At 47.2% G+C, this 26,449-nt stretch overlaps 1 protein-coding gene across 2 annotated transcripts in view; it reads right to left on the bottom strand.

Moving 5' to 3' along the window:
* The window catches only part of XPNPEP1 (X-prolyl aminopeptidase 1), a 30,137-nt gene extending 4,170 nt beyond the window's left edge, over positions 1–25,967 (bottom strand). The window contains exons 1-16 of one of the 2 annotated variants that reach the window (XM_013174537.3): positions 25,815–25,967; positions 22,757–22,887; positions 17,273–17,336; positions 15,689–15,793; positions 15,285–15,377; positions 14,576–14,719; positions 14,106–14,201; positions 11,769–11,850; positions 10,605–10,815; positions 6,920–7,009; positions 5,738–5,788; positions 4,575–4,633; positions 3,834–3,911; positions 3,233–3,304; positions 1,369–1,429; positions 459–528 (exon numbers count right to left, since the gene is read on the bottom strand). In XM_013174537.3, coding sequence (XP_013029991.3) covers positions 459–528; positions 1,369–1,429; positions 3,233–3,304; positions 3,834–3,911; positions 4,575–4,633; positions 5,738–5,788; positions 6,920–7,009; positions 10,605–10,815; positions 11,769–11,850; positions 14,106–14,201; positions 14,576–14,719; positions 15,285–15,377; positions 15,689–15,793; positions 17,273–17,336; positions 22,757–22,873 — 1,393 coding nt within the window. In that variant the 5' untranslated portion in view covers positions 22,874–22,887; positions 25,815–25,967. Of the gene's footprint in view, positions 1–458; positions 529–1,368; positions 1,430–3,232; positions 3,305–3,833; positions 3,912–4,574; positions 4,634–5,737; positions 5,789–6,919; positions 7,010–10,604; positions 10,816–11,768; positions 11,851–14,105; positions 14,202–14,575; positions 14,720–15,284; positions 15,378–15,688; positions 15,794–17,272; positions 17,337–22,756; positions 22,888–25,556; positions 25,763–25,814 lie in introns of those variants that run through there. The other variant, XM_048060565.2, reaches the window with a different exon arrangement.
* Positions 25,968–26,449: the final 482 nt, after the last annotated feature.

The following is a 26,449-nucleotide window of genomic DNA, read 5'->3' as shown; positions in this document are numbered from 1 at the left end:
AGTCCCTCTGTGTGTCATTTTCCCATGCTGCTCACTGATAAGAGATTCTGCATTAATTGGAAGACAATTAGCCAGTTCTTTTGAAGCTGGAAAGTGACCTATCCCTTTGATAAGGCTGTGAGTAAAGCATAACGAACACAACCTCACAGCACAAACAGGCCACGGGTGTATTACAGTGCCAGTGACTGATTAAAGTCACCATCACCCTAGAGCCATAGCACTCTGAACACCCTTCAGACTTCCCCCTCAAATTGTTTGGCACTGGTTGCTTGCTGAAAAAGGGAGAAAACTCAATAATCCAGAATCCAAAATGTTGTGTTAGAAACAGACACAGACAGTTATGCCAACATCTGCCTAACACATCTGGATCTGTCACTCATAATGCTGCTCTTAGACCACTTAATGGCTCTTCAAAGGTCACCACCGCCACGGTCAAGCACTCCAACTCACTGACCTACCTTTGGTTCCATTCGGGAAGATGGCTGCACTCACAGCTATGTGTCCCTTCAGGACATAGGTGAAGCATTCCTGCCAAAGAAACGTGTACCATAAATAAGCAGGGAGAGACAAAACATTGTCCTTCCCAGGAACAGAAAGAAAGACTGCATCTTGTAGCAAATTGCAGAGGATCTGCAAAGACCTACTCATGCTCTCCTGTGACTGACAATGCCAAAGCAAAGCATGAGCAGAAAGTTTAAATTGCTCTGAAGATCTTTTTCAGCTAATATGCAGAATGTGTCACAATCTCAGGCTGCAGGCTTAGCAGCAGGATTCATCTGACCTACATGATTCATTTTCTTTGTGGCTATAGCTTTACTTCCTGAGCATAGCCTACAGCGTATTTTCATCACTGAGCAAACTATAATGATGAAATGAGTGTTAATTAAAGAAACATTTTAAAATAAACAAAATTACATCACTGAATTTCCAACACGGACCTTCTCAGAGCAGTCAGACTGGATTTTAACACAGTACACTAGACACTAACCACTACTGCAGCCCTGCATTGGATACTGAGCTTTATGCTAAATGAAACTCCTATAACTCCCATGTTGGGCAGCCAGTAATGGGTATCCACAGCCCACTGATTTTATTATCTCTTAGAGAAGACATGTCATTTAGTAGATGAGAGGTGTGCATTTTATGATATGAAAGCGTCATTCTCTAAATTGCTGGTGTTTTGAAAATCTGAAGTCTGACAGTCTCCTTTTCAATCTGCAAAATGCTGTCACTTTTATTAGTACAGAAATGATACCTGACAGATCCCTGTGACTATATATCAGTAAGGCATGTCACTAAATTTAGGCCATCATGGTTTAAGCATCTCTAGTAAGGGTCAGATTGCAAAATACTGAGATACCAACTTACCTTTTCATAGGCTGATGGTGTGCCAAAATGCATTGTCCTGGTCACATCTGTTGTACCATCTCTTCCAGAAGCAAAGAAAGATGCAGGAAGCCAAGGAATGGGGGGGGAAAGAAAAATCAAAGTGAAAATGCACAGAAAACCCCATCAGACTGCAGAAAAACAGACTAATCATTGGGTAAAGTTATCCACTCTGTGCTACACAAAACTGATGCTATAAAAGTTCCCAATCTCAAAAATTCCTGAACACACACACGCATCCCTGATGCAACAATAACGATTTACAATTCAAAATGTTATCCTTCATCCATAAGGATCCCAAAGCTCTTTTCAAATTATAATCTAGACTGCTCATAAACATCAAGTTAATTTGAGGTTTAGCAGCTGGTACCTGCCCATTGAGAACAGGACAGAAAAGGCCAAATTTATTCTATCTGTATGAAAGGTGACTCATTAGTAGCTTAAAAATATATATTTATGCACAAATTACAGCCACCAGCTGAGGAGAAGGAAGTGCAAGTAGGTTTTGTGTCCTTTTCATCCTCAGGATGCTTTGTGCTACAAATTATCTATCATTTGGATACGGGTTAGTCTGAGACATTAGAAAATGGCTCGAAGTTCCTTATGCAAATATTATTTTGAGCCTGTTGTGAAAAACACAAAGGGTCTTGAAATAATGGGTTTCCTCTGAAGCACTCACTGCTGTGCCATCACTCTTCCCCAGCACGCACTGGCCATGGTCACAAAAGAACTCACGGTTTAACTTCCCAGCAGTGACAAGCTTAGCATCCCTGTGACAATGCTACCATAAGTGCCCTTGATGTCCAGCTTGCATTTTATTCAAATGGCTGCTTTTCACAGTGGCACTAAGGAAATCGTTAATTAGGCCATCAGGGGGGAAGGAGGGGAGAGGGATCTCATTGTAAAAGTCTTATCAAAGGATGTCTACATGGTTCATTTTCAAGGCTCTTCCTGACTGACAAAGCAAAAAGGCATAGCTCTAAAGACAAAGCTCATCTCAAAGGAGCAGCCAGGTCCATCTCGCATCTCTCTGAACAAACTACTTCTCATCTATTTACACTGGTTAAAAACACCCCTTCTTTCATTTTCCAAGGGGTCAGAGCTACACAATAAACATCTGCAGAGACTGAGGCTGCTGCCAAAAAAAAGCACAGCAGAGAGTGAGTCAGACATGATGCCTTCCCAAAAACACAACTGAGACCGAGTAGCCACTGGGATAAGAAAACCTGCTCGAGTCTCTCTCTGGAAAGGCAGAGAATCCCACAAGGCAGTGCCGTCCTGCTCCTTTGCTCTGTCTTGTCCTGACCTCAGCATCAGCCAAATCATTACCTTCTGCCCACATCCTTACTCAGCTTCGTAGGCAGCCTATGGCTAAACCTGGGAAGCCAGGCCTGCTCCCTACTCCCTGCAACTCTAACATGAATGTGCCAGTGAGCAGAGCTGCAACAGACGGAAACACGTGCCACCAGCTGAAGCATATCTACCATCACGCTGTCAATGGGATTCTGGGGAACGGCACTCTTGGATCTCATCTCCTACCCCACACAAGGCTAGTCAGCAGCCCTAGTCTGCTGCCCGGAGCCTAGCTCAGCACCTTCTGGCAGGGATCAGTCACCCAGTGACTGCGGGGTTATGAGTATAGCATCACACTATCATCACGCATACGTTAGCATCACACATACATCGATCTCCTTCCACAGGGATACAACAAGCAGGCTTTCTGTGAAATGGCACTGTAGTCAAAACCACACTTTGCCATGTTTGCCAGAGGAACTGCGAGCTGACCCTGCAGGGAGGTCACTAGGAGCAGAAGATGTAGCTGTTCAGCCCCATCCATCCCACTCACTTGTACTGCGCTCCCGAGTCCAGGAGGTAGATCTCGTTCACAGACAGTGTTCTGTTGGTCTCAGGAACTGGCCTGTTCAGTTAAAGACAAATGTTTTTGTTCCACCACCTTAAGGTCTCCAGCCCACATCTGCAGTCCAGAAGCTGTATTAAGTGCAAGCTTGGATGCGTCAGCTCTGATTTTTTGTGGCAGTGATAGAAATCCAACACATGCTCAAGCAGGGTTCATACTGAGGAATGTATTTTCTACAGTGCATAGCACTAAAGTACAAAGAATAGCTTTGTTGCTTCCAGGAAAACCCTCAGCATCTGTTCCTGGACACACTGCAGAACAACTTGCACTTCATATTTGTCCGTCCAAAACTTCTACCCCCCAAATAGCCCTTCTCTATGGCCCCTGGGCAGTTCAGCACCATAATACATGCATGCTGCCAGCAGGAAGAGATCTTTGTTTAATGTGTGGAATAAAGTAAGATGGCAATCAACAGCGACTACATCTGCCTGGAGTGAGATCATTCTCTGTTGTGATGCCACAAAAAGCTTGACAACTCATCCCAACTATGCTTGCTGAAGGATGAAAGAAGCAGCCACGTTTCTCTTACTTGTAGTGAATGATGGCTCCATTTGGACCTGTGCTTGATATAGTAGCAAAACTCAATTCAACGAAGTCTTTCTGTTGGCTGAAAGAAAAGATTGTGATCAGTACAGCACGAGCAAGAAGAGCACACCAGGCACCTGCAGTGCCCCATCCTCAATTTCACTTCATCTTAGCCTTCCCTTAGCCTTGAAAGCCACCTGGGCAAGAAACACTTGAACAGAAGAATTGTACAGATCCAAATCCTGTTGACCCAACCGCGTGGGAGCCTGCTTTCCACCTCCACCCTTTTCTTACTAGTAAGAAGTTCACCACCCAGACCACCCGGGGAAGAGATGTCCTGAACTATTTCTTTGTTACTTATTTACTTATAGACTTTTCTAGAGGTCCTGTTATATACAGACTGGACTATCTCCCAATACAAATGCTGCTCATTCTCCACCAGAAGAAGAAATCTAACTCTTCCATGAACTCTTGTGTGGTAAGAAAGCAGCCATCTCATATTTAAGTGTCCTAACCTGCAACATTCCTCTTTGCTGTCTTAGGAGGAAAGTGGGACCCAGTGGGCTGGGACTTGTACCTCCCAAGAGACCCAATTCTTCCCCAGCTCTTTCAAATGTTCAAAGAAATGCTGGAGTTATGGTTTATCCTCAGGTAAAATATCTGTGAGTGAGCAGGATTTCTACAGAATAACAAAGGATAAAAACGCCACCAAGAAAACACCCTCACAGGGGGATTTACATTTTACCTGCGAAACTCCTCTGCTTTGTCTGCAGCAATTATTTCTGTCACTGTTCCCTTTGGAACCTAGTGGACAAAGATGCAGGTTGAATTAGTACACTAACTAGCAAAGAAAATTCCATATGCCGCAACACTAGCCCCCCCCTCTGAGTATTATGAAACCCAATCTTGAAGTGGCCTGTTTCCAGGTTTTCTGTCCTCATTCCTCAGTAATGAGGAACACAAACCCAGCCGTATTGTGCAGGGCGTGCGAGAAGCAGGAAGCAGAGCTGGTCAGAGCAGGATTGCTGAACCTCGCCTAGGGAACAGCTGCTGCAGTATCTACTTCACTGAGATATGCACAGAGTAACATCTCAGAATGCAACATCTCCTCACATACACATCACAGTAAGTGTAAACAGTTCGCTCCATTTCAACAGCCCATGCTATTAGCAGAAATTCTATGCCTTTAATCTAGAGATGGAAGCAGTCGAAGGAAAAACAAAGCATGGATGTCAAATTCTAGGCATTTACTAAATCAAAACCTGCAACCCAGAGGGACTGAATCAACTTGCCCTGGACTGGACAGGAAAAGAGATAGGTCTCATAACCCCTGAGGCAGGTTTCTTGAGTTACTCAGACATGTAAAAAGGTACCTTCTGGAAGTCAAAGCATTTCCATAGGTGAGTTCAATGGACTTAGATATGCAGTAGCACACAAGCAGCACAGCTCAGTGACTGCAACACCTGACATTCTGCACCTTCACTGTGTACTTCTAAACCAGAAGAAACACGAGTAATTTCACTTTATCCCAGTTTTACTGCACATGGGCATGACCAAACCTCTCCATTCATAAACACCAAATCTGTTAATTCTGCCAGAAGATATTTCATTTTACTTTATGATTTGCACTAACAAACCAGCACAAGAGAGTATTAACACTACATTAAGTCTGTTCGCATCGTTCCTCACCTGCTCTGGCTTTGGCCTGTGCAAAATAAGTGGGAGTGTTTTCAAAAAAAAAAGTCTTAGGACTTGGATGGAAGTATGATTGAACACACACACACCCCAGAAGAAAACCCATGTATTTCCCCATTTATATCAAAGGGGCTATAAAGAATATAAAAAAGTTCATGCTAATGACAAATTTTACTTAATAAGATTTCCAGCTTAAAAAAAGTAATACAATACCTCCTTTTCCAGCCAGTTAAAGAGCTCACACAGGGCAACAGCGTCTTTAACCTATGTTAAAATAGGCACAAGAAAAAGGAATTGTGAAGAAAAAAAACTAAGTTTCAGTACAAACACTGTTTTTGATGCAAAGCAATTCAACCTGCAAGTTTCAGAAATACAAACTAAGAGGTAATCTGGTGTTTTCAGCTTTTGCATCCTGCAATTACTGCAAGCATTGGAAATGTACCAGGACAATTAAATAAGCGTTAATACAGGTTTTCTGCTGCGATGTATCTTACTCTGAAGAATTACCAAGTATTCAGCAAACACTAGCTTTATCCCACACATAATTTTCAGGTCTCTTTTACACACAAGATCTTGCATTTCAGCTCATGGGAGGTAACCACGCAACACATTTGGCCATGAACAGGGGAACAAGATCTCTGCACAGTACAAATATTTTTACTTCCCTTTAACTGACAGGGTAATAAAGCATTGAAGTAGGAAGTAGCAGATCCCAAGAAAATGGCAGCAAATAAGGGACAAGCCCAGAACTGCCAATGCTGCTTCAACTAGCACATTTGTCCTGTTGTGAAACCTGCTGCTTGGAATTTAACAGGAAATAAACAAAAGCAAATTTCAGCCCTACCATGAACCTGTTTCACAGGCAACTTCTTTGCTTGAAAATGTGAAACATCCTGGGAAATCAGACTCATTTCCAAAGTGTCGTGATGAAGACACGAAAACGGAGTGCTTTGAGGACACAAGCTGCTTTTGAATATCTTGGCCTGTGTTTTGCACCATGTGTTGAAGAATTTCTCTATGTTCTTCAAGCCATGTTTATTCAAGTGATAATAATTTTAAGATTGCAGTGAGACCAGCAACAGAACTTGCAAAGGGGAGAGAAGATCCCTTTGAGGGTTCATATTCTAAATAACACTTCTCAAGCCTACATGGTCTTCCAACAGAGCAAGCTTGGACCCTTATGTGATTAGAATGTTGTTCTTCACTCCAAGGGAACACTAAACAAGCAAAAAGCTGCTTCATCAGCAACAGTCATCCAACATTTTTAACCTGACGTCCAAATAAATATATTTTTTAATCCAAAACGCTAAAGCTAAAGGGAAAATTCAATTTATTAACCCGAACATAAAGCAAACCTCTTGCCACGTGCAAGGAGGCTCTCAAGGCTTCACTTACGTGTGCTCGTCTCATGCCTTCCGTTTCCGACGTGTTCTTCACAGCTTTTGCAATGCAGATGGGGGTATATGGGGTGAGGTATTGGTAAGCCTGCAGCAGAAGGACAGGGATTACTTGTGGATTAGTCAGACTACGTAATCCTACAGGTTTAATAACTCAGCCTGGCCACAATTCATACTTTGGCAGTCTACCTCAACCTTCAGCTCTGTGAGATACTGGTTGCCAGTAGTCAGCTAAGTGTACCAGGGAATAAAGAGGAGAAACAGTCCCTGACTGAAGGAAAAACTGCCATCAGGGAAATCCAGGGAACTGAGGGGTCAACAGCATGTCACGAAGCAGGGTCAAGACTGGGTATCCTAAATATCGTATCAATATCTGATCAATATCAATATCTGAGCTAGGGGACTCCTGTTGGTTCTGTTCACTAAAGGCCCAGAGACGGCCAATGAGAACACCAATTCCAGGGACTCAGGCAGAACTCAAGCTGTGCAAACAGACCTAAAAAGTCACCTTGACTCGTTACCTGACTGTTAATCTCAGGCAGCAGCGAGCAAAGGGTATCCAGCCCAGATACCAAGCACTGGAATTGAACCTGGAGGACCCCTTAAGGGTCTGGCTCCTCCAGCACCGAGCACCACCACCTCTAATGATCAGCTCTGATAAATACTTCAACAGCCCAAGAAACATGAAAAGAAACAGTTTTACATGCTGTCCTCTTCTGAAAGGAGCTTACATCAGCAGTTTGAGACAAAGCTTTCCCACACATTAAGAACTGGAAAGGAATCAGTTACTACCGTGCTTTCCCTAAACATCAGCTGTCCTTAAGCTAGCAGGAACTCTTGGCTGGTTCTCAGCACATCCTCAGAGATTCTCTGAGGTGACCCGTCCAAGCCATATCACAGTATGGAAAGAACAAGAGCAAAACCTTTTGCCCCCCAGGTCTCTGCTCTACCCATTATACACTGGGAGATGAGATGAGCACCTACGTAAGTAGGTAGAAGCACGCTGTCTTCCTGCTCTCAACACACCAGCATACAAATAAGCACCACTCAAACTTGTGGGAAAGGACTGCTGGACCCTCAGCAAAGACAGATTTCACACAAATCCTACAGGCTTATGGTTTCCAAATTCTTAACAACAGCAAGAGAGTTTCTTTACTTCATGCAGAAACTAAAGCACAGAAGAAGCCGCAGGAAAGTTCTCTCAGAGCCAGGACAAAACTTTTTAACAGTCAGACTCTGTATTAGATCGGCTTGTCTTTTACAGACACTGTCCGGTTCTATTACTCTCCTGTGAAAAGCATATTTACATGCAGTTGTAGGCAAACCTACAAAGGGTTTGCAGATCTGTGTTTAATAACGAACTGGAGTTTTGCCAGTGTCAATATTTGTCTTTGATGTAGACAGGCAGTAGATGGACTTCCAGGACCAGGGTGCTTCAAACACCCCAGGCCAGTTGCTCAGCTGATGTGAGGTGGTACAGAGATATTGAAAAACACCCAGCATGAAAACTGGGAAACCTCTGGCTCTGCCATTGATTTTCTAAATGGTCTTTAATCAAGATATTTCAGTCCTTCCCCTTCTGCCTTCTACTGCACAGAGCTCCTCGAGGCAGGGACTCTCCCTGTGCATACAGAGGGCAAGTAGCACTGTAATGACTTAGTATTAGACAAAACTTCCAGTGCTAAAGGGGTAAATAACATCACTACAACTCATTAAATTCCTTAATCTAGGCCAGACCTGCTATACTTGTCCATACGGACATTTATTTGCCCTGCACAAAGCAGCTACAGCAACTTGCCCAAACCAGGGTCAGTCCATTGACTCCAACTACAAAACCACACGGGGTTTTCTGCTCTGAAGGCAGAAGAGCAACAACTTACCCTGTACGCTCCACTGACTCTATTCCTTCTGTCATACTGAACAAGAGGCAGTGGGCAGAATGACAGCATTTTGCATTCAGGTGCCGTTTGCACCTAGAAATGGATTGATGGCGTCACAACATTTAACCCTACGCAGAAGCAAAAGAGTGCCTGTCCTGCTCATGCACATGCCTTGTGGTTTTTCTTTGTTGTTTTAATTTTTACTTTTTTTTTTTTTTACTAAATTAAAAAGAAAGACAAACTACATGCTTCCCTCGAGTCAGTGCAAAAGCACCGAGAGCCACATCCCATTTTAAAGGGTTGTGCTGGTTGCAACAGAACTTGCCAGACTGTTTTGGTTTTATCATCTGTCCTGACATACTAAGCACAATGAAGCTACCAAATTATATAACCAAGTGTCGCAACTGGAGAAAAATAATGGATGGCTCCTGCTATGCATTAGAGAGTTGGAGAGTTTAAAGAGTTTAAAGTTAGAGAAGTTTACCCAGAGATTTGTGCTGGCTGTTTGGATTCCTGCTCTGGGAATTTTGTCTTCTGGGAGACACAAAGCCGAGTCCACTCTTAAAATTCCTGCATACAGAAAAGGCCTTCAGGCCCCATGAGTTAGCTGTTGCCACATGCAGGGCCATATCATACACGCACCTGCAGCACATCCATGCAGTACATGAAACAAGAAGAAAACTGGCTGCCTGATGGAGGCAGAAAGCTGGTGGTGAATGAATAACAGACTTGCAGCCAAAAATCTTGTACAATTTAGTTCTTCCTTCAGTGACCCCTTAACCTGAGCCCTGTGATTCTGAAGTAGCAAGCCTGGACTGTTAAATAACTCAGCACAAACGCAGACTGTGTTCAGTGTCTGGTCTTCAAAAGCAACATCTGGAAAATATCCACTGGAAAGCATCCTGGTTCCCTGCCACATTGCTGTGCAGTGTGTTCACACTCAGCATCTTTTGGGTACTAGGTATCTCTGTAAACTGGATGATGTTCCAGAGAGAATGTGATCTCTGCTAAACAAGAGATGTACACAAGATACATGGAAGCTGGCTTATCTGTCTGTAGTTGCTGCCGTGTCCTTCCCTGAGTATCTCCTTTCAAGGCTACCAGAGTATCAGGTGCAAAGCAGGGCTCCAAACAGCCATGTTCAAATACAAGGGTAAAATATAGCACGTAGAGCTCCACAAAAATCACTCTGATGCTACAACTGTCCCTTGGCAGATGCAATCACTGCATGGACAACCAGTGCCTGCAAGTTACTTGTCTCCTTACAAGGTTCCCTGCTGCAACAACTCTATCTCCCTGCTCCTTTTGTCTTCTATATGAGACATCACATATTGCCTCATAACCTCAAGCTACTGCAATAAATAAGGGGAACCATCTTCAGACACTCAGACCAAGCCCAGTGCCCCCTCCTGAAAGTCCAGCCCAACTTTTCTGCTGCAATTTCTGTATTTCCAGCTCTAACTGCTGGTCTGTGCAAGGCCGATGCTCCAGCCGTGGGCACGGTGACCCGAGTTCACCCTGCTCCCTCTCTCCCTCCCCTCTCTCACTATACTTGTCTTATCTTAAGCTGGCAATTCTTTGGGTAAATCAGCTTAGTGAGTTGGAAGGGCAGCTCCATCGAGAGCAACCCCAGGATTAAACAACGCCTCGATACCTCAGTACGGCTGGATCCCTTCCGCTCCAGCTCCAGCCTGTGGCACGCTTTGTGAAAGGGAAGCTGAGGCCAGCTGCCCTCATTACCACCATTCCTGACCATGCTCAACAAACAGAAGAAAAGCCTTTTTCCTTGCCAAAGCCACAAACCTTGGGAACGGCCTCAGTCAGAGCGTAACTGGCTTTGTCACTGAGCCATACTTTCTCCTTGGGTGAGAGGCTTGCACCAACAGCCTGCAGCTCCGTCAGGATAGATCCGTAGGGCATCACCTGGATCTTAAACTCTGGCTCCAGGGTGGAGTCAAGCTGTAAGTGCTCCCTCACAGCTGGGTCCGTCATCCGATCACCATCAATAAAGAGCCTGAGAAAGAAATACAACAGAGCAGTTTGGATGGGACCCCGTCCGACAGTAGTTGGAGTAAGGTACGGAAGGAGAAACCACGCTGTTCTGGTGTTCAGGGAGAAAGGAGTTTGTCAATTATGCTTCATACTTTGCTCTATACTGTTTTATCCACCAGCCTTCATACAGCTTAAATCCCGCTTTGAAATTATGATGTACCATCCTGCTGAGAAGAAAGGAGTTGATAGCGTTTTTGTTTGCACGACACGTTCGCAATGGCTGCATCCCATCACTGTGCTTCAAGCAAGAGAGTAACAGAAGCACACAATGGCCATTCCCTCATTTTTAAGAGTAAAATCTCAAAGTGGAAAATCTACTGTTAAGTACCACATTGTCCTCTCTTGCACTGACTGAGAAAGTTCAGCTCACCCTTCATATGCAACATGTACTCTCTCAGCCAGGTTTTACCCCAGACGCATCTAACCAGCAGCTTGGAGATGCCCCTAAGACTCTTGTGCTTGCTGAAGCTCATTTTATGCAGCAGTAGCAGGAAAGTAGCCTTCTGTCCTAAATCAGCCCTGAAGCTTTACTGCATGGTCCCTGAAGTTCTGAGGTGACTCAATGACTCAGAGAGAGGTTTTCCAATGCCCAGGTCAGCGCTGGCTCTTACCCACGTTTCACCCCAGGCTCCAACAGCCCTCCACGTTATCTTAGGGTGACACCCATAGGGGTCAGTCGTCCTGCCCAGTGCAACCCAGCAAGTCAGCCGAGGTGCTGAGGGGCACAGCAGAGCTCTTGGCGGCCTCTCTAGCTCTGATCAGTGGAGGAAAGTAATTAATATCAAAGGCAAATGAGCTCAGAAGGGACATTAAAGCATCTGAGCGTGAAGTGTTTTTAAAAGACAAATGCTTTGCTGGAACGGATCTCCCACAGAAGAATGCATCTTGGGGGACAGAAGAGGGGAATATAAGCACCTGATTGTGTTCATTCCTATGACGGCGTACGCAAAAAACACGGGATTGTACTCAACATCAGAGCCTCGGAGGTTGAAAAGCCCTGGAAAATAAGAACGCCAAGAATCACAGTCCTGGTTCATCTTTTGCAACATTAAAGAAAGCCAAAAATAATCTCAGCAAAACACAGTCAAGCAATGAGTCATCATGGGTGCAGGCCACAGGTCCAGCTCCCACCCAGCTGCTCCACATCCTGCTGCCTTTCTGGCAATCCTAATTTTTGCCAGGAGATGGCACCAGAACCGCAGTTTAAACACTGCCATCGAGCAAGGAAATTAGGGTTTAACTTCTAAAGGACAGCTGGCTTGGTAGAAAGCAGGTACAGGCAAAAAAAAAGATATGGACATGATAAAAAATGTATTATTTGCTCTTTCTAGTCTGTGCAGTACGATAAAAGCTCACTTCCCAACAACCAGAAGAGTTCACAGTTACAAGAGTATATATCATTTAATTCCAAACTTTTTTTTTTATATAATTGAGGGAGAAGGGAAACAATAAGCAAGACCAAAATGCTCCTTTTTTGGCCTCTCATTTGGGTGCCTCCAACACCTCAGATTCAGGCTGCACAGTCTTGATTTCCACCCCCCCCCCCCCCCCCCCCCCCAAAGATTTAATTCCTCACAATTCCAGGCAAAGTCAAGAGGGGAAGTAGACGTTCAGCATCTCCAAACTCATGATTTTAGGGTCAAATAAAAACCCCAGGGTATCCAATTAGCTGAAATAAGTTACTCAAGGCAATAACGCCAGCCAGCAGGACAGCTGGAAAAAGAACCAGCATGTCCTAAATCACAACCAAGACTGTATTCATCGAACTGTGCAAATTCTGCCACGAAAGTCAAACTAGAGTTTGATTCTCCCCAGGGGAGGAGTAGGTCACTTGAAAGCAGGAAAGAGCCACAAAGAACTCTTTACTGCATGAGTACAAATTTCCTCGCTCAGACTATTCCCAATGCAGTAAGGAGGTCTCCTTTGTGGCCCTCTCTTTCTGTCCCCAGAAACTTGTCTGAAGTTTAATACAGGAAATTGAATTAAATAGAATTAAAGAGACCTTCCCATTCCTCCCCCAGTTTAGGATAGGAAATCAGCCAGGTACCTGGCAATAAGCTTCTCTCATGACCTCCTCTGGTCTGTCTTAAAACCCTTGATTCATAACCTAGCTTGGCTTTGTTGAAGACATTTAATTTGAAACCACCTCAGGGCACCAATTTATCATTAATTTAATTGGAGATGCGCCTGAAAAGGTGAGACAATCTCTGCTCACACAGGCCTCCCCAGGGAGGAGTCATATTCACCACTCCCTGAAGTACTGCTTTCATGAAACAAACTCTGTGCTCAGTGCCCCAGATCCAGGAGAGCCCACAGGCCTCCACAAGCTGGCTTCTCCCGGTGCCAGAGACTCTGTGCTTGCAGTGCTGGAGCTAGGAGAGTGCCATTTTCATTTCTGCTTTGTCAGATCAGACATGAGGTACATGCATTAAGCAGCACACACCCTGCCAGTGCTACGTTCCCACTGCGCCGCTCTGTGCACTGGGATGCACAAAGGATACACAAAACTAGCAGGAGTCCCAGAGGAACCACTGCTGTTTCTGGCTGTGCTCCCTTTTTACACACTGGGCTGGTAGCCAGGGCATGCAGACCTAGTTACCCCAGGGCCCCAAACACAGGGGAGACCCTCTAACAGGACCCTTGGACCCTGGGTTGAAAAGATATGGAAACAACAGCTGAGCCCTGACATATTTGTTTTAATCAAAGCATTTGCCAAACAGCAGAGAGGTAAAGACTGACATAAAACCGTGTGACAATTCAGAGGATGACTGAATGCCATGTACCCCACCCTTGCCTTATGTACACAAAGCCACATGTTGCACTGCTTTGTTTGTGGCCCATCCTCCACAGCAGGTAACAGCCTCCATCTTCCCATAGGGTGAAGCAGCTTCAGGGTACTTTAGAACCAGAAGACCTCACAGTCATTTTTACCCCTCTGGAAACTGCCTCAAGCTTCATGTAGAACTTTCCTTTACCTTTGCCTGTGCTGTTTTAAAAAGGTGGTTATTTGCTGCCTTTCCTAGGCCAGAAGCGTATCCAGGAGCTGTGCTGGTGTAAAAAGACAATGTGCAGAAATGCAGGCTCGCTGTTTCTGACCTGGTTCCTCAACTGCAGCTGATACAAGTTAATCGACATCTAACAAACATGTTGGCTGTCATGAGTGTCTCTCACCCTGGCAGCGTTCTTCCTTTCGAAAGCAGGGAGGACGCTTATTTTGTAGGAAGAACTGAGAAGGGCAATGCAAAGACTTACATGCTACTTCATCCAAGGCCGTTACCACAAACCACAGGACTTTCCTCTCAGCCATTTTTGAACGGAGGGCTACAATTTTGTCTCTCCAGCTAACCCCTGCAAAACACAATACGAAAGGCTACAGTCACCAACTTTACTGGGGATGATGGTGGAAACACGAACTGGATTTTGGAGGTACTCAAAGCACACTGTTTGTGCTCCTCAGTCCTGCCTAGTAACTGACACAAACCATCTCAAACAAGCTGCCCTCTCCAGATATCCATGAATTTGTTTCTAAATTAGCCTCTAGCAAAGTTACGTCAAGTTTCAAGAACAAAGAGGTCATTAGCTGAGGTCTGACAAACTTCAACCTAATCACAGCAGACCGTATTGGGCTCCAGTAGTGTTTTTCTCACTATCTTATAAGACAAAAGTAAAGGGAGGTAAGGCAGTATAAACAGTCCCCGTATTCTGGGAGTAAGACTTCTCACCTGTGTAACTCAGGTCCAGTGTGATGAGAGGCTTGCAGGGGCGCTGAGGACAGTCTGTCCAGATCGTATCGATCAGGTTTTCTTTGATAGGTACAAGATCGTGGCCAGCACTTCTCAAGACTTTGGACATCCTCTTCCATTGGTCTGACACAGGGAAGAGTCAAGAGTGAGTTTCAGAGAACACATACTGATTGAACAACAGCCCCATTCACTGGGGGGAAAACGGGAATCTGAGTCTCCTCCTTTCTTTACAGCCTCTCCTTCCCATAAAAAAAAAAAAGCAAAAGCTATTGCAACTTGAGTTCCACAGCCACAGCAAGGCGGCAGCAGATCCAGAACCTTGCGGCCCAGGAGCCTCACGCTTCTGCTGAAAAACTGCTCCAGTTGGGAGAGAGGAGTCACTAGAAGAAGCCACCCCAGAGACTGCCATAATGATGACGCTGTTTTTCACATAAGGTCACTGCAAGTCCAGCAAGTAGTTGCCACCTCTTGCATTTTGGAGTCAATGAGCTGCTGAGAAGCTCTCATGACACATGCCTGAAATCAAAATCTGACCTGTTTTGTATAACGGTTTAACTCCCCACCACTCCATCTGGACCAAAATACAGCAACATTTAGCTGCACATCACCACACAACAGCTTAGCCAGGGAAGCAAAGAAGCGAAAACTAGCTGCCCAACCCAGAGTTATAAAATAAAGTCAAACCAACCAGCTGGAATGATGAAAGGGTCCACTCCCACCTTCGAGCCTTCTGGGAGGACACTCACCAGCCAATCCTCCTGAGTCGGTGTATCTTTCAGACCTCCACAGATTAAAAAGTAAATAAAATACAGTAAGAAAAGGTTCGTAGAAGCAGTCATACCAAAACATTACTACACTACCCAAAATGCCAAGTCCAAGCTGATGCATCAGACATCATCTACCAATGCATGTCTAGACCCATGGGCAAGAAGAACCACAGGACCCCTGGGCCCTAAAGCAGGAGAAGCAGCGTATCCAATATGTCCCTAAACTCCTGCATGATGGGGTATCCCTACTGCCCAAGCTGTACCATGGGCGAAGCAGCTTGTGCTTGTTGTTTGTTTTTCAGCAGTACCCCAGCCTCCTGCGTACCCATTTTCATGAGAGTCCAGTTGTTATCCATTTGGTTTGCTGCTTGCAGGAAGTAGCGCCCATCTGTCCACATGGCTGCGTGCTGTTCTGTTACAATGGCAGTACCTAGGCAGGAAGGCAGAAAGATGTGGTTATTTAGAGGTTACTTAGAGTCGGTCTCTACCCGGTTGTTGTCACACTAACACATACCGTGCATCCCCAGACTCCATCCCATCTTCTTACCGGGAGGAAGCAGGAGCTCATGCCACCCACAAGAAGCAGGTGTTACTAGGCTGGCCTAAGTGGGGATCACCCCGAGCTGCGCCCCCTTTCCCAAATGTTACAGCTGCAGCAGAGATGGCTGAACAGGATCTATGAACATAAACCTCTGCTGATTGCAGGACCTGTCCTATTCCACTGACCCCAGACAGACGGATGTAAACTGACCGTTGAGGCAGTGACATCTCAGCAGGGTACCCTCACTGCCTTGCCCATACAAAAAAAAACAAAAACAAACAAACAAAAAAAAAAAAAAAAAAAACCACAAGTCTTGAGTCTCTGCATCTTGACTATACTCTCCCTTCACCTACATTCAGGAACTGAAGCCCAGATTAGCAGAGCAGAGTTTCCAAAAGTGAATTGTTTTCTACTAAACTCCCACACACCCCATTTTAAGCTGCTTCAACCTGAAAAGATGTAAAGCAAAAGTGTCTTCCATCAGGAAACACAAGGTGAGTGAACCCTGAGTGAAACTTCACTGATTAACCAAATGCTAGGCTGGGAACACAGACCTTCCACGCACATAATGAGGGTCCAAAATAGACAGGAAGATTAAGAGGCGGCAATGTGGAAGGCATGATATTAATACAGGATCCAAATTATCTATTAGCATCAGCCCACAGCCCTCGGTTTATCACCTTCCACATGGGGGTCCCAGAGCAGTTCATAGGAACTGATGAACGGACCCTCCAAACACATAGGTAGCAGTATTTATTAAACCAATTTACAACTGGGGGAAAAAAAAGACCTAACTTTAGTCTAAGTAGACTAAAGTGACTTTCCAACAATCACACAGCAGAGATACATTGCTTAGGGTACAGCTAGCATAAAAAAATAGGTCTCTTGACACAGACCTATCCTACAGCCAAGAAAACATCCTGTCTCAGCAAGATAAGCAAACTTTTCCACAGAGTTCAGTTTCCAAATGCAGTGATTCTGGCCCTGGCTCTCTCTAAACAGAAGGGCTAGCTGAAGTCCATCTCTACTATTTACCCAACCCAAACGGGCCTTGTAAAATTCTATTCACACTGGCTCCACATCAAAAAAAACGAACGTAGGTTACAAGAACCGCATTAAAGAGTTAACAGGATTTTACTTTATGGGCGGTTCATTCACGGGTCAAACATGTTCTGAAAACTTGTTATTGCGCTGATATTACATAATTCCAGTGGGCAGCCAAGACATAATTCTGCAGAGGCTGAGATGGGAAGAGAACAGTCCAAACAAGCTGGACAGTTTTCCATCCTGCCTCTATGCTATGAATGAGACCATTTCTTTATGGGGGAATTCTGGACGTTAGCAAGAACCCAAGTTCTGGAAAAGTACCTGCAGAGCCATCAAATCCAGAGATGAACGCCCGTCTGCAGTCACAGGGTGCAATGTACTCGCTCTGGAAAACAAAAGAGGCAGCAATTATTTATAGCAGCGGGGGAAAAAAAAAAAAAATCAGCTGACGACAAATACTTTGATAAGCTTCTTCTCCTAAAGGATGCCACGGAGAGAGAGAAATGAGTTAAAAAAGCCTCAGCTCTCCTTCCCCAGAACATTTAATCATCTGTGATTATACTGTATTTACGTCCAACTGGTTTGGGGGTTTTTGTATTTTTTTTTCCAAGCTGCAGCACTTTTCTCCCACAACTGTCTGTAAACACTGGAGTGCTTCAGAGTTTGCAGATGTTTATTTCACACTCAGCCTCCCCTTTAGGCAACAAACAAATGCCGCCTTTGAAGCTGCGATGTGAAAGGAAGAGAAATCAGAAGTGCCCCATGATCTTGTAGACCAGGGTAATCAGTGTATAAAACCTGCAAATTTCACTGTCTCCAATGAAGTCCCCTCACTGGGATTTATGAGGATTCCTTTAAGACTTTGTCTTCCACAACGACATTGAAGAAAAGTATTGAGATGGTAAAACTGTAAAGTCTTTAAGCCTTCACAAACTTTCACAAGGTGCTGATCCTCTCACTTCTTCCTTGCCTACTCAAAACCCAACTTCAGCAGAAACTATGGTTTTGCCAGTGAGTGAGAATCAAAAACTACTCGTCCGTCCTCGTCCCAAACCTATCACAACCTGTTAGTGGGCACTTCTGTCAGCAACATTACAGAAGAGCCTGAGAAGGCACGGATACCTGACAGTTATGGGGGCTGCCAGAATTAAAAGAATAGCCATACCTTGAAATGGCCCACATGTCATTTTTTATGGGATCCCATTCTGGCAAGTTCGAAGCTTGGAACTGCTGAGCAGGTCTGTTCATTAACTAGCACAACTCAGCAGAACAGCACAATCCAGGCTGACAGCAGTGATGCTCAACTGGCAAACCCCCGAGATCTGTACCTTAGCAATGGTCTGAAACCAAAGAGGGTTCCTGCGCCCATAAAGCTTCTCTCCTCCCAGCTGTGCTGTGGCAAGAGAAACACTTTGGGAAATGAGCTGAGAAACCACAGCCTGACTATCAGGTGGCTTCAGTTCCTGCTGTGATAGGTACTGCATTTCCCTCTCTCTGGCCATGTCTATTTTCAAATCACCTGCTCATCAGAAAATCCTCCCTTCAAATCTGCTCTTCTTCACTGTTCTCCTAAAGAAGGGACAGGGTTCAAAAGCACAGAAACGAGCAAGAAGCACAAACTGCAGCAGCTTCCAGTTACCCAGGACCAATACAGTTTATTTCTGCTTCCAACCACTCCACGGTCAAAAACCCTCCAGGGCAGCCACGTCTCTCCCCTCCCCGGAGAGGTCCTGGGCAGCAGCTACCAACCATTTCCCACTGACCTGATGAAACCGAGCCTTGGAATGACAAAACCCACAGTCCAAAGGAGGATCTGGCTGAATAGGTTTTTGATCTCTATTGCCAGGGAAGATCCCTGGGATTGCTCCCAATAACTCCTCTACATTATCTAACCACTAATTGGCAGAAACAGTGCCACTAGCACCCTGCAAAAGAACAACGGAGGCATCAGCGGGCAGAGAGGACAAAGCCCTTCTGGGAAGGGAATCGAGCATCCATTTCCCACAGGTGCCTACCTCACAGCAGCGGGATGGAGCAGGAAGACAGAGCGGCACTGGGCTAGAGAAGGATTCTTCACTTCAAGATTTCCCAACAACTATCCACCACGATGACCACTACAGCTCCCCCTCCCCTACGTTTCCCAACTCACAGCTGGGGCACCACATCCAAGGGTCCAACGCCTGAAGGAGATGCTGGAAATTTCCCACTGTGGATCCCATCACTGACTGCGATAACACAGCAGAGAAACATTACAGGCTAGTTTGCTTGTGCAGGCAATTTCACATTCATGGGAACAAGTCAAGGCTGAGCTAGCTGCATTAACAGCCCAGGACATCATTAACAGCCCAGGACAGTGAAATGGATCGGTGTAATTAAAAAAAAAAAAAAAGATTAATCTACAAGGTAAAAAAAAAAGTTCATCCGTTTTAGATCTGGTAAAAGCTGACCTAAGCTAACAAAGACCTCGACTGAATGGGAAATACCTCATGCTGTCCCATTCACAGACAAATCCAAAGAATGTTTTTAGTGCTCACAATGAGGCAGATGGGCTTTAAAAGGGCCTGTGAGGGACCTGGAGGGGAAGAGGGTTCATTCATCTGTCAGCCTGAATTCCTGCACTCCCACCTGTTCCGTTCCGTGCAGCAACCCCCACTGTGCAAAGACGAGCCCATACTTTGCACAAGCTAAAATTACAAGGGGAACACCTGCGTACGCCACACAAAGCGCAGGCCACAGCACAGTCGGAGCAAGGTATTCCCCTGGGGCCTGTCTTGCAGCTCCGATGCCCTTCAACCTACCCCTTTCTCAGGCTCTTCGTGGCTGCTCTCCACACCTGTCAGTCCACGGTGTGCAGATAAAATTGAGAGCTGCATCACAGAAACCCTCAGCCGAGCCAGGAAGAACCCAAAGAAATCAGTGTGCTTATCATTAGTGATTCAGCCATGCAGCTACTATCTTAAAACTTATTTTACCCAGGGCATTCAAATGTCAACTGAGAGCAGCAAGGAGAAGTGCAGCTCGCTGCCTGCTGATGCCGCCGAAGAACAAACACTGCTGTGTGCTTGGAGGGAGGTCAGCATTCGCTGCCAAAAACCTAACCACAGAGTAAGATCCGGAACAGGTCGGTGCAACCTGTGCACAAGCCATCTCCTCTCCTGCTTTATAGCTCTGCTGATTCCTCGGCTCACAACGTGTGTGTCAGAGGAGGCAGCCCCAAGCAGAAGATGGCATCTCTGCCAACCCAAACATGGGGCCCTGAGCTGGGCAGGTCCTGCCTTCGCGTGGAAGATCGGCCAGATCTGACCAAATTTGTTTGCACTGAGCCAAGACCTGAGGTGGAAGCCAGCCCCAGTGATTCTGTGACTCAAACCCGAGCTCCAATACAAATATCACCCCCTTCCACTAAGGGGAAAGCGCCTCCAGTCTCTGGATAACCCCACGTGGGCAGACTCCACATTCAGCGTGAACTGGACAACATAAAAATGGATCCTGCGTTCACCACTGCAACACCCCCAAAAGCTTAGACAAACATTTGTCATGGAGACAAAGGGATTGGGTGCCTCAGTCCCAAAAGCATGGCATTTCATCCTTTCACGTTCCTTTGATAACTCCAGCCACGAGACGTGCCCAGTACTCACAAATGGCAGCGGGGCTCCTTGTATGGACTTCAGCCCACTTCTGGCTGGGACTGCTCTCCTTTCTCACTGCCCTTTGGACCACCCAGGTCCCCAGGGGAAGAGTTAATTTATTCTGACTTCTAATCGCCAGCATCAAAACATTCAAAAATCAAAGCAGCTGACATTCAGGGCTGGCTACAAACACCACAGATGCAAGGTATTAAAAGCCTTGATAAGCCAGAGTCAGAGCCAGCTGCATGAGAGCAGCTCTTCAAGTCTTTCACCTCCTTACACAACAAAGCATGGAAAGCAGAGGACAGAACTGGTAGGCTTATAACCGAAGCCTTTAGGCCTTGGCAGGGAAACCAATTTTAAAAGCACCACAAAGCCCAGAGCTCAAATCTTCCCAGCGATGTTACCAAGAAAAGTTAGGCAGCAGTTGCGGCATCAGGGCCTGAGAGCACCAGTCTGACTCAGGGGTTTCTTTGCAACCAAAAAGGCCATGTTTCACCCAGTCCAATACCATGGTCAGGAGGGAAAACCCTCCTTGTTGATCAGTTCTCTGGTGCGGATCCCTGGACAGCCTCAGCAACCGCTGAGAGAAGCGAGGACAGGAATAAGTATCTTGGGCTACAGAGAGGAAACGGCTCCAGCCACTAAAACCTTGGGCATCACTGACCACGGTCTTCTGAGTCACAGAGGGAGCCGCCTGAGAGCAAACTGACTGCAGGCCTGTAAAGTTCCCATTTGCATTCAGGAAACAAAGCCTCGCTTGCAATGAAGGGAAGCTGCAAATCTCAGCTCATCACAAGTCACCTGGATCAGCGAGGCTGTTCTGGGATCAACAGGTTTCCGCCTATGCCTAAAATTGCAGCAATTCCCAAACCTCACAGACAAAACCCTGCGCTAGCTAGTCAGGAAGCGCCAAAATCAGCAGCTTTTGGTAATCGTTTCCATTTAGATAGATTCTCTCCGCGAAGAAACCTGACCAACTTGCCCGGCAGGAAATAGCAACATGGGGTTCTCTGCTTAACTGCACTCTGTCAAGGAAAAGAGAGCAACAGAAAAACCCAGAAGTCCTGAGGGTCACATTCTTCAACTCACATGACAGCATTTAACATCTAGTGAAATGAAACCAGAGTTATATATGGACAGAGGCAGCTTGAGGCAGGAATGCAGCAGACAATGGCAGCTGCAGAAAAAGCCTTCCCCCTACCTGCCCAAGTTTGGATCTCCTAAAGAGGAAACACGATGCTGCACATCGCTCCCAGGGCACAGACAAGCCTGGACCCAACGCGCCCCAGTGCCAAGCCGAGGGCAAAGGTTCCGATTCAGTTGCATTTTGCTCTCTTGCACCCTGGGGTAAAAGAGAGCTTTGGGCGTGAGCCAGGAAAGCTTCAGGTCTTTTGTTTCCTGAAAATGGCTGAGGAGGGAAAAAGCCTTAGCAGTTCTTAGGTCTCCCAACAGAGCAGGCAGAAGAGCGAAACTAGCAAACGAACAAACTGGGGAGGCAGAAGGCAGTTCAGACATTTAAAATTAACGTCACGGACTACAAAGATCTTAGCCACAGAAGCAGCACACAACAGAGCTGCCGCCACGAGTTACCCCCCTCAGCCCAGCCGCTCCTGTCTTTAGTGCCCAGGACTGGCTAGTGCAGAGCAGCCTCCGAAGGGAAGGGTCGCTGTGGCATCCTCCTTCCCTGCCTCTCCAAAGCCCCCTCTGCATGGGATCTAAGAGCTTTAGCACAAGGCAGCAAATTCCAGCAAGAACTGGATCTAGCAAAGGGAAAGCTCTGCAGCAACCAGGCTTAAGAGCACATTTCGGTTGGGAGGTGCTAATGGAGAAACTAAAGCCCATATAATGCCTTTTCCTCCCCCCGTAAATCCGTCCTTTCCAACAGCCAGGATGGGGACAGCAAGTGCTCTGGCAAGCTCCCTTTTCTCCCTGGAAACAGTCTGATGAGAAGTTGCTGGTGGTACATCCACGCTGATTTGTTGCAAGAACATAAAACCTTAGTCTCCTGAACAGGCTCCAGAAACTTTTTCCAGCATGATGTTTCTCAGGTTACTCACGCTTTTATGCTAGAATCATTAAAGTGAGGGAATGAAGGATGACTCTAGTTATCCCTGGCTTGTAGTTTTTATTGGGAAGGAAAGTATAATCGTTCCCATAATCCATCTATCCATACCTGGTGGGCATCTCCAGAGGGCACTATGTAGGCTTGGACAGGCTCCTGGACATACTTGGGACTCTTCATCACCTGCCGCAGTTGTTTCAGCAGCTCTGTTGTAATTTTTGGACTCATCTTCCCACCTGCAGCTAGAACAAAGCACAAAAACTTCAGAGGTTCTCCAGCCATCCCTGGCCTCTCACACACAGCTGGAGGCTGCCACCACAGGAAACTCCCTTTGAGGACAATTGTACCAGTGTCACCTTCTGCTGTGTCGTCATTTCACTCGAGAACAAGAAAAAGGGCCACAGAACCAAACCTGGTCTGTGCTGTTCAGGCCCTTTACCACCCGGTGAAGGACTGGCCCGCCAAGTGGGGACACACACCAGGTGAACACACACGCCATCCCTGCTTGGCACCTGGAAGCAGAGCAGCTCAGACATGCCCAACAGCTTGAGGAACCCCATGACAGCCAACAAAGGTCTTGGCACGTCACGTTGAAGGCTCCAAGTCCCCACAGGTCAGTCACGCACACAGGTAGAAACTCTGTCTTTTTCACTTTGGGGGTAGAAATGTTGTGGCTCATTCTCCGCAGGAGCACACAGTGCAGGGAGGGTGAGCCGTGCATTTTGGGGACTCGGAACCAGAGCAGGTAAAGCAATTTTTAGAAGTTTCACTCTAGCACAGGATTTTGTACTGAATTGGGGACCGGATTAACCCAGACAAAAGAAATCTGTTCCCAAGGACATACACAAGGATTTTGTTGGGTGTATTCATACTGGGTGCATGTCAGCTCACGCAGCGAGAGCCCAGCTGTAACAGGAGGAACAGCCCACTGAGCTCTCACAGGTGACTGCCAGGGGACAAGGGTGGCTTAAAGGAACCTTCCCTAAAGACCTTTGGCAAATGCTCTGCTGAGCTCAGCTGGGATAAAGGAGCCAGGAGTGGGGCACAGCGTGGATGGAAAGGAAAACAAGGGCACAGACCAAGCACACTCCCTCGCCCTGGTTCTGCAATGGGTGCACCTTTAGTATTGCAATGCACGGCAGCCTCCCAATCTGCTTCCCAAAAAACATCAGCAGCTGGAGCCCCGTGCAGGGACACGGAAGGCCACGCTGCTGGGAAGCCAGAGCGAAGGCTGAGGTGCCTCGCTCCGCAACGAGCTGCAGAGGTTGTGTAAGCTGTGGGGGAGGCCTGGCCTGAAAGCCTATGAAAATCAAGTGATGCCTTCAGAGACTCTCTCTGCCTTTTCCTCACTTACCTCTCGATACTGTGCCCAAAAAATCCCCTTCCCAGTCCTCTGCCCACCCCTTTCACACATACAGGTGCAGACCGGGATGCTGTAACCTCAATGCCATCACTCCCAGCGCAGGGTGGGCAGGCTCTGTGCCGCCTGAACACCACACTGCACAGCATTTTATTCTGACCAGTTCGTTCCACAGCTCATTCCGCAGCTATGTCCACAAACACCGAACAGATGGCAGAAGCAAACAGCAGGCAAGTCTCAAACATTTTTTGCTTATACACACTCTTATTCTACTTACACCTCAGTAACTACCAGAAGCCCCCAGAAACATTACTGTCTTGGGCCAAAAGACAGTAAAGCACAGTCCTGTGATGCTTGCCATCTAAACAGGGAGGCAGAAGACATGCCACCATTTCACAGAGCCATAGGAACGCAGCGTGATCTGACAAAGGCCACGCAGCAACACTGTGACTGAGCCAGGAACTGCACTAAAACCTGCTGCTTTCAGGTGTGGGAGTCTCTACCCGAAACCATCACTCGTACTCCTCGTCACAAGAAGCTCAGAGCACACAGACTCACGTGTGACAAGCTGGCTGCATGCTGGCACACCGTGCTTTAAAACCCAGTTCACAAGGAGCAAAGGAGGCTCAAAAGCGTCACACACTGCACCATCAAAATGATAACCTGACCCCAGTGGCTTCGCTGGGATTAGATTACATTTCAGATTTATTCTCAGAACAAATTTCATATTTTTTCCACAGCGTGTGCAAACTACGCTGCACTTTATTATATTGTGATTGTTTCTGTCCGTCCTTCATAACAAGCTCCTGTAGGATTTTATAACACCGCTGCTGATTTATTTAGAGAGAAAAAACATAGAAGAGGGAGAACAACAACATTATGACCAGCCAGGAGATTTACTTTTTTATTTTAAATAAACTCATGAGGACACAGCTTCCTTTCTCAACCCGTGCTTTGTCTCCAGGAGCTTGAAGGTCTCATTTGAACGGGCAAGAACGACAAGGCTTTGCCTTTTAATTAAGCCCCTTGCTGACAAGGCCCGGTTTTCTTAGCAAGCAAGAGGTTCTCTCGAGGAGAGAAAAAAATAGATCGAAAAAGTGCTCACTGTTGAAAGATTTGCTATTAAAAACAGAACGCAGCTTGATTAGCAGTGAAAAGCATATCAGGGAGGACCTTGATTTTAGATAGCCCGTAGAGCGTAAGAAAAAAAATTAAAAAGTCAGCATGAAAAAAAAAAAAATTCCACGAACTTTCCAGTAACGTTGTCTTTACCTCGCAGAGAAGGCCGAGCTATTTTCTGTCAGGCCTTCGCTAGCCCTTTGCTGCGGCCCCTCTGTAACTACGAGCCCCCGTGAAGCTACCGCGGCCTCCTCCCTGCCAGCCGTTACTGACCCCAGGGCTCGCAGCCCCGCAGAGCCGGAGCTCAGGCAGCGGGCGCCGCACGGCCCCGACCAGCAGCACGGCCCCGTCCCTGCCCCGGCGCTTCCCGAGGCACCAGGCCCCGGTTACCTGCCCCGCCGCCGCCCCCCGGCTCCCCGTGCCGCCGCTCACCGAGCTCCATCCCGCGAGCCGCCGGGCCTCGGCGACCCGCGCCCGGGGAGCCAAAGGGCGAGCCCGCACGGCACGGCGACCTCTGCCCGCACCGCACCGCACCGCCCGGCCCGGCCCCGCGGGGCCCTACAGGCAGGGCCGCGGCGCTGCGGCGGCCGGCGGGGGGACGGACGGGGCCGGGCCGCCGGGAGCCGCCGCCGCCGCCTCCCCCGGCCCCCGTGACCCGGCCCCGGCCGCGCAGCCCCCGCCCGCCCTCACCTGCCGCCCAGGCCCGCCGCTGATGACGTCGCGGGCGACGTCACGGGAGCGCGGGGCGGAGTGTTCGCGTCACGGCGCGTGACGTCACGGCGCGTGACGTCAGCGGGCCGCCTCGCTCGCCGCCCTCAGCGTCCCTCGCTCGGTCTCCTCAGCGCGGTCCCTGCGCGGGGCCGGGCGCTGAGTGGGTACCGGCGGCCCTCTGGAGGTTAAAATGAAAGCAATGAGGAAATTCAAACGGAAATGTTAAAATAAATGAAGTCATTGCTTCGATGGCGCTGTGCTTGGTGTGGTGACCAAAACGCCACCCGCCTTCCTCTCCTCTCTTCTTTCTCTTCCCAGTTAGGGGCTCGGCTTGATGAGGCGCACGAGGAGGCTGCGCGCACACTGCCCAAAGCACTGGGAGCCAAGTGCGGCTCCGAGAGCTGCAGTTATTAAGCCCTTGGTGTCACAGGGCCGTGTTGTGACAGCTTCTGTACCCACCCGTGGCTTCTAATAATACTTGACTGGCTGAATGTTAAAATTCAGACAATTTCCTTCCCTTCCTGGCGCCATGAATAATTTCAAGCTGATCAGGCCCAGCACTGCCAGCCGGCTGAGGGAAGGAACTGTCCTGCTCTGATCTGTGCTGGGGCGGC

Source organism: Anser cygnoides, chromosome 7 (assembly GCF_040182565.1).
Source record: "Anser cygnoides isolate HZ-2024a breed goose chromosome 7, Taihu_goose_T2T_genome, whole genome shotgun sequence".
In the NCBI taxonomy this organism is placed as follows: Eukaryota; Metazoa; Chordata; class Aves; order Anseriformes; family Anatidae; genus Anser; species Anser cygnoides.
The sequence above is the reverse complement of the archived record's forward strand: the minus strand, read 5'-3'. Positions and strand labels throughout refer to the sequence as shown.